The sequence below is a fragment of the Calonectris borealis genome, chromosome 1 (assembly GCF_964195595.1).
Source record: "Calonectris borealis chromosome 1, bCalBor7.hap1.2, whole genome shotgun sequence".
Classification (NCBI taxonomy): domain Eukaryota; kingdom Metazoa; phylum Chordata; class Aves; order Procellariiformes; family Procellariidae; genus Calonectris; species Calonectris borealis.
In genome coordinates, this window is record NC_134312.1 from 56,203,941 (window position 1) to 56,216,670 (window position 12,730).

The 12,730-nt window shown below is 56.6% G+C and overlaps 1 protein-coding gene across 1 annotated transcript; it reads left to right on the forward strand.

The window, feature by feature from the left end:
* The first annotated feature begins 1,669 nt into the window (after positions 1 to 1,669).
* Positions 1,670 to 11,819, forward strand: PMM1 (phosphomannomutase 1). Its single transcript, XM_075153950.1, has 8 exons — positions 1,670 to 1,807; positions 1,907 to 2,024; positions 2,914 to 2,990; positions 3,186 to 3,277; positions 5,625 to 5,724; positions 6,544 to 6,619; positions 9,584 to 9,699; positions 10,522 to 11,819. The coding sequence occupies exons 1-8, from the start codon at positions 1,733 to 1,735 to the stop codon at positions 10,642 to 10,644; spliced, it is 777 nt and encodes a 258-aa protein (XP_075010051.1). The 5' UTR covers positions 1,670 to 1,732; the 3' UTR covers positions 10,645 to 11,819.
* Positions 11,820 to 12,730: the final 911 nt, after the last annotated feature.

Here is a 12,730-nt window from a genome sequence, read left to right on the forward strand (position 1 = left end):
CCACCCAGACGTGGGAAGTCTCGTCCTCATGCCGTGTCATGGCTTAGGAAAAATAAAAGCTTGCATTCCTGAACGCCGGGAGTTCACTGTGTGTCTGACCCCATGGCTGTCTTTTGAGGGTCCCGGGCTTTAGCTCATGGCTCTGCTGCATGGGAGAGCAGCTCTTTGGCTTCTGGTAGTCAAGCAACCCGAATCCACAAAGGCATCTCTACTCGCTCTTCAGCATGCCGTGGCAGACACACTTTGAAGTATTCATATTCTGGAGTAAGCGTCCACACATTAACTGATGAGGGATATATGTAATCACAGCTAGACAAGCCCTCTAAATGAGCATAACCCTAAACTGAACTAAAAATTCAGCACCCAATTGCATACTAAACAGCTGGGTGCTGAGAAACTGTTCTGGGAGCTTCAATGCATCTGAGAAAAGCGTCCAGCTTCCCAGAGGTGGGAGCTCATAACCAGGGTCTGATCCAGAAGGCCCCAGAGGCCGTGATTTTGCAGGAACGTCAATGCCGGGGCAAATACCACTTGTAATACCCATCCAAGACTGCCTGACTCACTAGGTTACGGAGACAACTCACAGAAACAGTATGGAAATAGCTATCCTGGTGACATTAACTGGTGGCCACAATGAATGCCTCCCCCAGCAAGTAGCTGAGGATGTTTTCATAAACCTAGTCCAAGGCAATGGCACCGAGGTAAATTATTAACATTGTTTCTGTACATCCCCCTTTCATTGAGTAGCAGCAGGAAAATCAAAACCATGAGGAAAAGCCAGAATCTGTGGAGCCACCTGAATGCTTCATTTTGAGAGGAATCTGGTGGAGAACTGGGAGAAGGAGTTGCACAATGTCCTGGAAGCAAATAATACTGAGAAAAAACAATCAGACTGGAAAAAAAATCTCCCCCCAGTTCCAACCTAGCTCAGCAACCCTGAGCACCGTCCGGGGAGAGAAGGCAAGCTAACTGCTGAGCAAAAAGCATTGAATGTTCCACGTAGGTTGTTCTTGATGTCGGAAAATAGTTAAGAAATTATTGTAGGAGACAGCAGCTGGGCAGGTTGTCCACCATTACCTACCAGGCCAGCATAATACGGAGCCATATGAATATGATCTGATTAAATCCTAAATGACTCAAAGGGTAACTGCTAAGTGGGTCAAAGCAAAAGGTACTGCAAGAAATGCATTTGGCTTTGTGCAGAGAGGTGGAGGCTGAAAACTGCACTTCTCCAGTGACAATATTAGCTATTAACAGCATCCTATTAGAAATGCAAGGTGAGGCACAGGGACTGACCGGGTGAATGCACACTGCTCCCGTCCCCTTCCTTAGGACACAGAAACCCCCAGGGGAGCTGAGCTTACCAGTAGCTCAATCCAGACCCCCAGCCCCTAAATGCAGGGGAGCACTGCAGTAATAACAGCAAATGTGAAGACACACCACGCTCCCCCGCCAAAACTCCCGGCTTAGGGCTCTAAAGCAAAGGATTTAATGAAAGAGCTGAAGCGGGGAAGCCATTCAATAGTGCACGTTCAGGCACTATTGGAGGGGCCTTCGGAGACGTGGGGGTGCGGATGATGGGTTGGTGGAGGGATCCTCCATGGCCACACCGGCCTCCCTGGGCAGCCGCCGCACGTTTGTGCGGCGGCTGCCCAGGGAGGGCGGCGCGGCCGCCATCGCCTCCTCGGCGCAGTCCCGCCTCCCGCTCGCAAAGGCTGGGTCAGCGGCGGGGATGGCGGCGGCAGCGGCACGGGGTCGGGTGCTGTGCCTCTTCGACGTGGATGGGACCCTGACACCGGCTCGGCAGGTAGGAAGGCACGGGGGCATTGAGGTTTGGGGGGGGCGAGGTCAAGCATGGCGGAGCTTCTCCTGCCGGCTGCGGCCTCACCCGCCGCTTCCCCTCCAGAAAATCGAACCGGAGGTGGACGCGTTCCTGCAGGAGCTGCGGGAGAGGGTGCACATCGGCGTGGTGGGAGGCTCCGACTACGCCAAGATAGCCGAGCAGCTGGGGGACGGGGACGAAGGTGAGATGCGGCCAACGAGGTCCCCTGGGGGTCACCTGTGTCCTAAATCTGACCCCAAGCCTGCCCTTGGGGCAGCTGGCCATGCCCAGGTGGGAGCCGCTGCTCGGCTCCCTCTCCCTCTGCGGAGAGCAGCAGGGATGCTCCAACCCACGCTGCCGGCTCCGGCGTCGGGTTTGTACAAGCTTCAGCTGGGCTCTGACAGCTTCCCCCCCATCCCCAAGCGGCCAGGAGCCCCTTGCAAATTTTGCCTCCCTGCTGCTCCATGGTGGGGTCTCTGGGGGGTTTCTCATCATGTTCAAACAGGGACGTGGGGTAGAGGAGGGAGTGGGAGGGCGAGGGGGCAGCCCCCGCTCCCTCCACCTTGTTTTCCTTCTCCGGCATGGATGCCCGGCGCGGCTGGGCTCCGAGCTCTACCTCCTGCCTCGTTAGCGGAGGGAGGCCGAGAAATTCCCGGCTGAGGCTGATTGCTGAGTCGGCAGTGCCGTGTGTCCGGGTTGCAGGAGGGGCTGGAGTTAGATAACCAGTAACTGCATCACCCCAGCACCCTGGCAGTGGGGAGGGGAGGAAAGAGAGCAGAGTAACACGCACGTGGTTGAAAGCCTGACATTTTGGAGCCCTTATCTTCGTCCTGCCACTGATTCAGCCCGTGACCTCGGTCAGGTCGTTTCCCCCTGCGTGCGTCAGCTCCCCACCTGTGAGCAGAAGATAATCTCCTCGCCCACTTTGCGGAGAGCAAGGAGGGTCGGTGGCCCTTTGCGGAGCACGGGAGATGTGCAAAGCGTGGTGCTAAGGAACCGGGAGGATGGCTCACTCAGTCCTGAGCCCAGTCCTTTTGGCCCCTTTTCCGAGGCAGTACTCATGTTTCCTCTTTTGTTTCCTTCCCCTTCAGTCATCGATAAGTTTGACTACGTCTTCGCAGAGAATGGCACAGTGCAATACAAGAACGGGCAGCTGGTCTCCAAGCAGGTAGGTCCAGCTCCCCTTGCAGCCATGGCTCTCCTTTCCTGTGCCCTGTGCACCGTGAGGAGCAGCGCCGGGCCCTGGGCCTCTTCGCTTCTCCCCAGATGACAGATCTGAATGTCCCACTCTTCCAGGTCATGTTCTCGGGTGGGCTTCAGGAGAGGTCAAGCATCTTCTTCACTCCCCCTTCTCCTCCCACAGGCCATTCAGGACCACTTGGGGGAAGAGCTGCTGCAGGATCTAATCAACTTCTGTCTCAACTACATGGCGCTGCTGAAGCTGCCCAAGAAACGGTAACAGCCCAAGCCCATGCAAATGGCAGTCATCTCACTGATTTCTAGGGAGCTCTGGGCTCCAGACCTCTCCTAAGGACAGCTGAGCTACTGAGCTTGTCTTGCTCCAGGTTTTATCTTAGCATCTAAGAGGCCCCGTGTAGGATCACTGTCCCACCGAGCTGGGCACTGTGGGCAAAAAATGGAGGAGGGTCTTTGTTCTGGAGAGTCTGCACTGGTTTTTAGCATAATGCTTGCTCTTCTGCCCCTCGGATTTTCTTCCCTGGGAAGCAGGGTACAGCCACTTGCTGCACCAGGGTACAGCCACTGCGTGCATCTCATTTAGGACAATGGTACCAGCTCGTTACTGGTCAGGGCATCAAGCGTCATTGGTCGTATGAGTTTCCAAACAGACAAACAATGGCTCTTAAGATGGGAGGTCCAGTGCCTGAGCACACAGTTTCACACTGTTTCTAACCCAGCGTCGCCTGACGCCACTGGTAATAGGGCTGGTCCTGCTCTGCCCCCAGCCGTGTGTTCCTGTCCGCTTCCCCCCACGAGATCCAGCAGCCTCCGGGTGGGTTGGGTTGGTAGAGCTCCTCTGAAGGAAGACTAGGCCACTGCCGGGAAAGAAAAGGGTAGTTTTCCATTGGATCGGCTCGCCCTGTTATCACAGAAAGGAGAGAGAGGGAACAGCTGGCATGAAGGTGGAAGGGGAGAGCAGGAGGACCTCTTTCGGAGGCAGCCTGCAGTTAAGCCAGCCTGGGTGCAGTGTCAAACCACCCCTCAGACCACGGTTTCACAAACGCTTGAAGCCGGCGTGAGCCAGCGGGGCTGTTGAAAGCAGCGGCTCTGCCCTTCCCTTGCCCTGGCTGGTTTGTCCAGCTCTCCCCTTGTGTTCGTACGGTGAAGCCGAGCAGGCAAGCTGTCTGGTCGAAATTAAGCTGGTAGAAGCTGCTAAACTGTGATCCAGATTAGTTGCCTGGTGTGAGTCACCACGTGGCAATATGAGGACCGGTGAGAGGGGCCAGCGTGGCTCCTTGCGACAGGACTGCCGGCTGAACATGCCCCCGAAAGCGTGGGCTGGGACCCAGAACCCTCAAGGCTGTTTGGTTGCCTCATTGCTGTCTGGTTGCCCAACAGCCTGGCGAAGTTTCAGCTCCCAAGTGCCTCTGTGGATTTAGGCTTATGGGATTTCTAGCAAAGCAAGGACTTTAACCCACATCTCCCGAGTCTTGGCCCGGAGCATTAGCCACCAAACCCTTGGTGCTTGCAGAGATGCTGCTCCCAGGCTGCAGGCACGGCTGCCCGTGTGTCCGTTCCCCATGATGTTCTTCACTATGTTACGAGACAGGAGGTGCGGAGTTTTTCCCCCAGACCCAGCGTGGTAAGCACTTTATCACAGAGAAACAGCAGGCAGGGCTGGGAGGGACATCAGAGGGTTAATGAGCTCAGGACTCCTCAGCTGGACAAGGAAGGGGAATCTCCCTGCTCCAGCTGGGTTTCCACAAGAGTTTCAATCTATTTGCAAACTGGCGGTGCTGCCATCCCCTGTTGTTTCTGCCCCACCAGTGCTGGTACCTGTCTGACCCCTCGGTGAGCTATTCCAAGGTGATAAGTAAAGAGAACTGGCTGGGTTTATAGCAAAGAGAAAAGAAGGGAGCAGTTTTCTGCTGGCTTAGTGCTTTGAACCAGCCCACCGAGGAAGTGGCAGAGTAGTGACCCCAGCACAACGTGAGGGTGGCAAGCAGGAACTGGGTCCTGTCCGTGCAAGCTTAGAGAAGAGTTGCAGTCAAAGGTGCAGGGGACCAACGGGAGATACAAATGCCCTGTGGGTCCTACCTGATTTGTGTCCCACAAGAAGTCCTGATTGCTTATCAGCCTGCTGCCGGACATCAGCAACGTGTTACACTGACCTGTTCCATCCCGCTGCCCCAAGGTACTGCCAGCTTCACCCAACCCACCCAACATTTCTTAAAAGCCTCCAGGGGTGGAGATGCCACAGTCTCATCAGGTGGTTGGTCCAGTCCAGGCAATAGCTGTCCTTGCAGTTATTACAACATTGGAAGATGTTTCCTGTCATCTCACCTAAGCTCTTTGCTTCCAGCCTCTCCCTAGGGCACATAGGAACTGTTTATTCCTCTTCTTTTACAGTCTCTTTTTATAAAACTATGAGCCCCTTGAAAGCCTTAAGCAGAGTTGTTGATGCTTGGTCTCTGTCCGGTGCGAAGCACCCATGAGTGGGCATGGCTTCTCTCCTCCTGCGTGTCCCTGCAGAGACTGCATGCCTCACCGAGCAGCCAGTCTCCTGGAAAAGTCTGTTTTTCTCTCCCTGCCCCAGTAACCTTATGCCCTTGCTCACCCACAGAGGAACCTTCATTGAGTTTCGCAATGGGATGCTGAACATCTCCCCCATCGGACGGAGCTGCACGCCAGAGGAGCGAATCGAGTTCTCCGAGCTGGACAAGGTAGACGGGCCAGACTCGGGCTCGCCCTCCTCCTTGCTGGTTTTGCACCACCGCAGATCTTGGGTCTTTACCTGCTTCCCCCCACCCCGAGGAGAAAGGAGCCCAGCTCCAAGCTGTGCACCTGGCCAACACATGCAGCGAGGTGGAGACAGGACTGGGGGTCAGAAAACCCAAGGAGAGACACAGATGAATGGAAGAATTTGACCACCAATGCAATGGGGTGGCCAGCAGGATTCCCTGTGCTGTGGGAGAGCCCCAGGGAATAAGGCACTTATTTAGCAGGGTGTTTCCTCATTTACAGTAACCAAAGATGGCCCAGCAGCTGTCTTCTCTCTCCCATTCTCCCAGAGCTGGAACTAATGGGCTTTCCAGACTGGAAGGGCCACGGCGGATCTGCTGGGCAAATCTCTGGAGCACTTGGCCCATGCTCACAGCAGTTTCTGCCTGGGGGAGTTTTCTTGGGTTTGAGGGATCAGTCGGGCTTTGCAAGACTTTTTAAGCAAAGCTGGAGATTTTGGGTTATGGACTGGGCTTCTGGGAAACTGAAGCAGTTGCATTTCATTGGCAAGGAAGGTCTGGGATCTGCTCTTCCCAGGAGCCTGCTGGAGCTGCCCTGAGCTGGTGGCCTTTTACGCGGACACTGGGCAGGACTGGTGAGAGCTGGCTAAATGGTGTTACACTGGGGCTCGGGGCAGTGGGAAGGGAGCAGAGCAATAAGCCAGAGTTGCCCAGCAGACAGCTTACGGTGGATTCTGGTAGACTGTCAACATCTAATTATTCAAACTCTCTTTCCTTCCCTTTCCTCCTTCTCTTCTGCAGAAAGAGCGAATCCGGGAGAAGTTTGTGGCAGCCTTGCAGAGGGAGTTTGCTGGCAAAGGCCTGCGTTTCTCTCGAGGTGAGCGGAGGGGGCTTCCCTGGCTTTGCCTTGGCCAATTTATCGTGTTTCCCATCAAATGCTGGGAAGGAGGGCGGGAATCCCGACTGTCCCCTCTGGGGGCCTGGAGACCGCGGGAAGAGCACAAGGAGCTTCTAGCCCTGGAGAGCCGCTGCAGGGGCATCACGTTCACATCTGTGGCAAGGCGACAGCAGAGAATAAACCGTGCTGCAGATTTGCCTCCCTGGGAATCAGCCAGACAGGCGGGTTTCTGTCCCGTGACGTTATCCTCGCCTTAATTTCAGTTAGCTCTGCGGAGCCCACCCCTACCCAGAAGGTCAGTTCTGGCTCAAGCATCAGCAGCAGGGTGGCCAGCAGAGCTCCAGGCACATGCATTCCTCTCTAGGAATGAGACAGGAGCCTCACGCATGTCTCGGCTCTGGCGTTTTCTTGGGAGGGTTGGCTACAAGGGAAACAACTTTCTTGCTGGAGGAAGAGCTGCTGAGAGACAAGGAGTTTGCAGCTCCATGCCATGGGCTTTTGCAGGGCCACTTCTTGGGGTGGCTCTTACAGCCAGCTTACCAAAGATGAGGAACCGAAAGAGGGGCTTGAGCAATCCTGGGGATTTGGCCAGGACGGGGAGGAAAATGAGGCTGTGTAAGTGGTGGGGCTGACGCTGGAAGAAGACCCTCCGCAGAGCAGATGGGTATGTGTGAGATAAGAAGGTGCCGTGTGGCAGCCTAGCCAAAGGGCAAAGGGGTGATGAGGCCGGCAGGCAGCAGGTGACACCCCGCTCTTGCACCCAGCGTGGGCCGGTACCGAGGGTCTGGCCCTCTGGTTCTCCAAGGGCTTTCCTCCTGAGAGCCTCCCCTTGCCTCCAGCATCCTGCCAGGGGCATCCCGTGCTGCCCACAGCACTGACACACACCGCTTGTCACAGCAGAGATAGACAAGGTCCCCACCGCCGTGTCCCCGCAGGCACAGGGGATGAGAGCAGAACAACGGGCCTTTCTCCTCTGACTTTGGGAAGCCGCCATGAAGAGCCTGTTGTGCAAAAGAATAAAGACAAGGGGAGCTGCGGGGCCCCCGCTCCTCCACAAAGAAAATGCGGGGTGTCTCAGGTCAGGCATCCAAAACCAGGGACACGCAGAAACGGGGCTTTTGTGCCAAACTGGCTCCACATGCTTTGTCCCAGGCTGTAGAGGACGCAAGCCCCAGAGGTGGTAAGAGATCTCCCTGCAGCCCCCCAGACCCGTGCTCTGCCTAGGCGAGGGACAGTGCTGGCTGTCCTCCACACCACCTCTTCTCCTTTTGATTTCCTACCCTCTCCAGCTGGCATCAGGTGCCCCTTCTTGCTGCCCAGCTCTGTTTAAAAGGCCAGAACGCTGCAAAATGCAGTGTTTTTCACAGGTAAATGGCTTTGGATTTTAAGAAAGGCAATCAAGTTTAGCTCCTGCTCTGATGGTGGCTCCTGCTGAGAGCCTGGGGGCATCCCCATCCCTGAGCTCATAGGGCACTTGCTCCTGTCCATATCGCAGTGTCCTGTCTGGTAGTGGATCCTCTGTTCCGAGCTGGACACACAGGCTCCATCCCCAGCTCCTCAGGATCCAAGGAGGGTTGGTTTGGGATCCCCAAACCAATGGGGGCACCTCAACCAGCCAGGGAAGAGAGGAGCATGGCATCAGGATGTACATGTTTGATCATCCTGGGGGATCAGTGCCTCTCCTACAGCAGGGACCATCCCCTGAGGGTACCTGTCTACTCAGCCCCTTCCTAGGAGAGGTGGGGTTATGATTTATGAAGAAAGAGAGTGTGAAACTTCAGGATTGCTGGTGGCCCAGTAGATTGCCTGAGAAGCAGGGGGGGATCCCTTCAAAGCAAGAGGAGCAGAGACCTGATCTGGCAGGGAGAGGCACATCCCAGCTCAAATCCCCATTCCTTCGGGCTCCGAGCGAGACCCAGACATAGGTGTGCCGTAAGTTGCTGGCTTTGTTTTGGGAGGAGCGTGTCACCTGTGTCAGCAATGGGGCAAGGGACTGGCTCTGCAGCCTGTGCACGCAGCGGGGCAGCTTGAGAGGTCAGGGAAGGTGCTGCCTCCGTGCACCCCCAAAAGACAGCACAGTGCTGGGATAAACTCTGCCTGGTCTAAGAGCAAGGGCTAGGAGGTTCGTTAACCCTAGGTGCCTGTGGGTGTCCATGGGCAGGCCTATGCACGCTCTCTGGGAAAGCTCCCTTACCTCTGTACGTTTGCCCCGTTGGCCTTGGTGCCCCTCCAGATGTTGGCAACCTGCACTTGACTCTTGTGGTGAGAGGTGACAGGCCAGGGTTGTGCCCCAATTATGTCGACAGGTTCGTTGTACCTCCACGGCAAGGTCCTTGGTCCTTGATCAGCGTGCGGAGCCTGCAGCGCAGCCGGCTGGGACCCCTGAGCTGTGCGGTGCATGGGGTTTGCTTTTGCGTGTGCAGGGTGCTGGGAGCCCCCGGTCCCTGCAGGGTTAAGGAGCGTCGGAGCAGTGGTTGTAGAAGGGCCAGCGATGTCCACGCAGGAGCCTAGGAGAGAGAGAGCAGTGCCAGTCTCTGAGGGCATTGTCCCCTGTTGGGACACAGAACATGCCGATGCTATCTGCAAGGCGTGACCCCAAATCTCCCCCAATAGATGCATCTCTTGGGACCTCCCACCCCAGCATCCCCCCCTGCAGCCCGCCGGTTCCTGCTTGCCTGCCTGCCTGCAGCCAGGGGAGCCATGCTGATGTCACTCCAGCCATGCTGATGTCACTCCAGCCTGTTGTCATAGGAACAGCGTCTGTCACTGTCCTAGCCACATGCCGGAGGGGGGCACACCAAGGCAGAGCTGGTGCCTGGCTCCTGTTTGGGGGGGTGTCCCCGCACACGTCCAGCCCTCTCCCCTCCTCCTGCCTGTCCCGCGGTGGGGGGACACCTTGCTGCTCCCACCAATGTTGCCCGATGCCCTCCCTTCTGCTGACAGGCGGCATGATCAGCTTTGACGTCTTCCCGGAGGGCTGGGACAAGCGCTACTGCCTCAACATCCTTGACGACGAGAGATTTGACACCATCCACTTCTTTGGGAACGAGACGACCCCTGTGAGTATGCCCCGCTCGCCCCACACACGGCTGCTTTCCCTCCTTTGGCCTGGCAAGCCTGCGTGGAGCTGCTCCATCACGGGCCCCACGGCCTGGGTCCTGCCGGCGGCCGACACAGACCTCTAGCGGTGCGAGGGGGAGAGATGCTCTCGTGCGGCGCGTGTTTGCGGCGGGCTGGTGATGGCGGCAGGCCTGCTGGGTCGTGGGGAAATCACCCTGGATTCACTGTGCTGGGGACCAGGTCCACCTCAGCATCGCTTTCCTCCCCCTGGCACTCTCAGAGAGGGGGGGGCAGCCACTCCTGTGGCCCGCAGGACCCAAAACACGAGCCCCCGGCACTTAGGAGAGGGCTTTTCAACAGCAGGAACAGCTTTGCCTTCCCTTTAGAGTGGTGGAGGATGATGCTTCCTTGCTGGTGTAGACCAGCTTGGCCATCCACTCGGCTCTTTCCAGATGATGGCAACCTCTGCCTCCCAGATGTGCCCACCCCACCTTCTGCTAGCCTCTCCACGGGCAGGGCAGGGGTTAACTCCAGGTTCCTGGACAAGCTTTGCTGGTCTAGGACCTTCCTCATCCTTTCTAGGCTCCTCCCCTGGCACTGAAGAGGGGAGGCAAGAGGGAGGGAGCAGGGCTCCCAGCCCAGCCTCTTCTGCCTCCCTGGGTCAGCAAAGCCCTGGCAGCCCCTTCCCAGCAGGTCCCTGCCTGCCCAGCCGCTGGCTCCCACCCCAGCTCCTCACAGGACAGAGCAAGATGTGGATTCATGGATGAGGATGCTCTGTCGAGACCCTGCTAACGTTTTCCCTATTTTCTATTCCCCTGCAGGGAGGGAACGATTATGAAATCTATGACGATCCCCGCACAGTGGGACACAGCGTCCAGTCCCCCCAGGACACAGTCCAGCGATGCCGCGAAATCTTCTTTCCAGAGAGAGCAAACGAGTGCTGACTGCCAGGTCCCCGCAGCCCTGCCCCGGCCCCACCCTCTCCCCCTGCCAGGAAAAGCACCTTCATTTGAGGAATCTGCTCAGGGTAGACTAGAAAAAAACACTTTCCAGAGCTGGTTGGGATGTAACGCGTGAGTGCGGGTGGGTGTGCAGGAGGGGGCCTTCGCTGAGGAGCCCTTCGGCACTCCCCATCTACAGCTGGGGCTCGTGGGACCAGACCCTCCTCACCTCCAGCAAAACTTCTCTCTTGACAGTTCGGGCCGTGGTGGGCGGCGATGCAGATGCTTTCCTGGTCGGAAAGCGTTTGAAAGGGCCAGTCACGAGAGCGTGTGTGTGTCCATCCCGTGCTCCCTCCCCTCTTCTCTTCTTTTTCGCTCTGTTTCTTGTAACACTTCTGCACGAGGGAACATACGTCTCACCTTTCTCTCTCCCTTGCGCCTTGGCTGGGGAGGATGGGGCTGCTGAGGCCCCAGGCGCTCTCACCAGAGCTGCTCCGAAGCGAGAGGCCAGGAAGGCTGTTTGCTCCAAGCCCGAGGTAGGAAGGGGTAGCTGCGACCCTGGCTCGTTGCAGCATTGTGCATCCTAATGGAGAGGATCACCATGTCCTTCACCTCGGTGCCACACCGTGCCAGTCCCTACAGGTGACCTGGGAATGACAGTTTTAAAATGACTCTGCTCCTGCTCTGAGCTTTGCTCAGGTGCAGGAAGAGACTAATTCTCTCTTTAGCTTACAAAAAAAAAATGGTTACTGTGGGTTTATTTTCCATGTTCTGCAGAAATTGTCAAGTCAGACCTTGCCTGGCATGGCTGGAGGACCCCGGGTGCCTGGCGTGTGCAGAGCACCCTGCGGAGCTGTTGGGGGCAGAACGCTTCCCAACAGTCTTCCCACCCGCGTGTCCATTAGGCGTCACAGATGTGTCAGTGTAAAACCTTACCCAGGGCATTCGTAACAGACCGAGTCCCCTTCCTTCCCAGTGCTCAGCTTTCCACCGTGCTGCCAGAGACATTTTCAGAGAGGGCCAACAGAGGCCAGACCTGGTTTCTAGTGCCAACAGAGGTACAAACTCAGCAGTGCCCTCCAAGCTTGCTTTTCCACCCCATCTTGTCCCACAGGCTTGGTTTACGTGGTCACTTTTAGGGACGCGAGTTCTCCAGTACAGCTGTCATGTGTCCTTCTGCTCCTCTCTTCTGCTGGGTCTTCATGAGTTGCAAAACCACATCTCTCCTTTGGCCCTTGACCTCCTCCCTCACATTGCCCCTTTGTTCCTGGTCGTTATGCTGGGGGCTGTGACCGCACCAGTGACGCTAGTCACAACTTGGTGCTTAGGAGGAGCTCAGGGATCCTCTCCAGGGAGATGTCCTGCTTATAGCTCCCCGGGGCACATGTATCTGGTGTTTGTGGACCTGGAGGGTGCCGGAGGTTCCTGCAAAAGCTCCCCACATTGCTCCATGGGAGCCTTTCTCAGCACATCCCTGCTCTATGGCACTGCCCCATCTCTTGGTCTTGTTCTCCCTCCTCTTTTTCTCCTTGCTGTCCTTCATGTCCCACCTAGCAGCTGGACCACAGAGAGAAGTTTCTCAGCTGGCTACTGCCACTTAACCCAGGGGCCAAGTTCCTCAGGTGAGATACGTTGTGCTTTTAGACCCAGGGCAGGGTTCCCACGTTGCCACGGGCAGAGTCCTGAGTGGACCTTGGCACTGCTGCCTGGCCGCAGGAGCAGGGGTGCTGCGTGACCAGCGCTGGCAGGGTGCTGTCTCCTCCACCTGACTGCACCTCTTAACTCTACAACACATTGGGTCTGTAATGCATCACATTTGCATGAGCGCAGCGGTCTGCCCAGCACCCAGAAATCCCCAACAAATGCACAAATTCCTCCTTCTACCCAGAGAAAATTTCTGTGTGGGACAAGAGGACCTGTTGGGGAAGCCTGGATGCAGGGTACCCTTTTCACAGGCCACTGGTTTTGGCCCTCCACTGCAACCTTCGTGGAGGAATCATGTGTTTTATGGTTCCTTCTTCTCTGTTTCACTGTGGTTCAGGTTATGTGTGGGTTTTGGGCATTTATTTTTCCTGTAAGTCTATTCAAA

Bases quoted from the DNA above. Each gene is read 5' to 3' on its own strand.
- PMM1 (XM_075153950.1), top strand. From the start codon at position 1,733: ATGGCGGCGGCAGCGGCACGGGGTCGGGTGCTGTGCCTCTTCGACGTG. The intron at 1,808-1,906 runs GTAGGAAGGCAC...CTTCCCCTCCAG, and splicing joins CCCTGACACCGGCTCGGCAG to AAAATCGAACCGGAGGTGGA. The intron at 9,700-10,521 runs GTGAGTATGCCC...ATTCCCCTGCAG, and splicing joins TTGGGAACGAGACGACCCCT to GGAGGGAACGATTATGAAAT.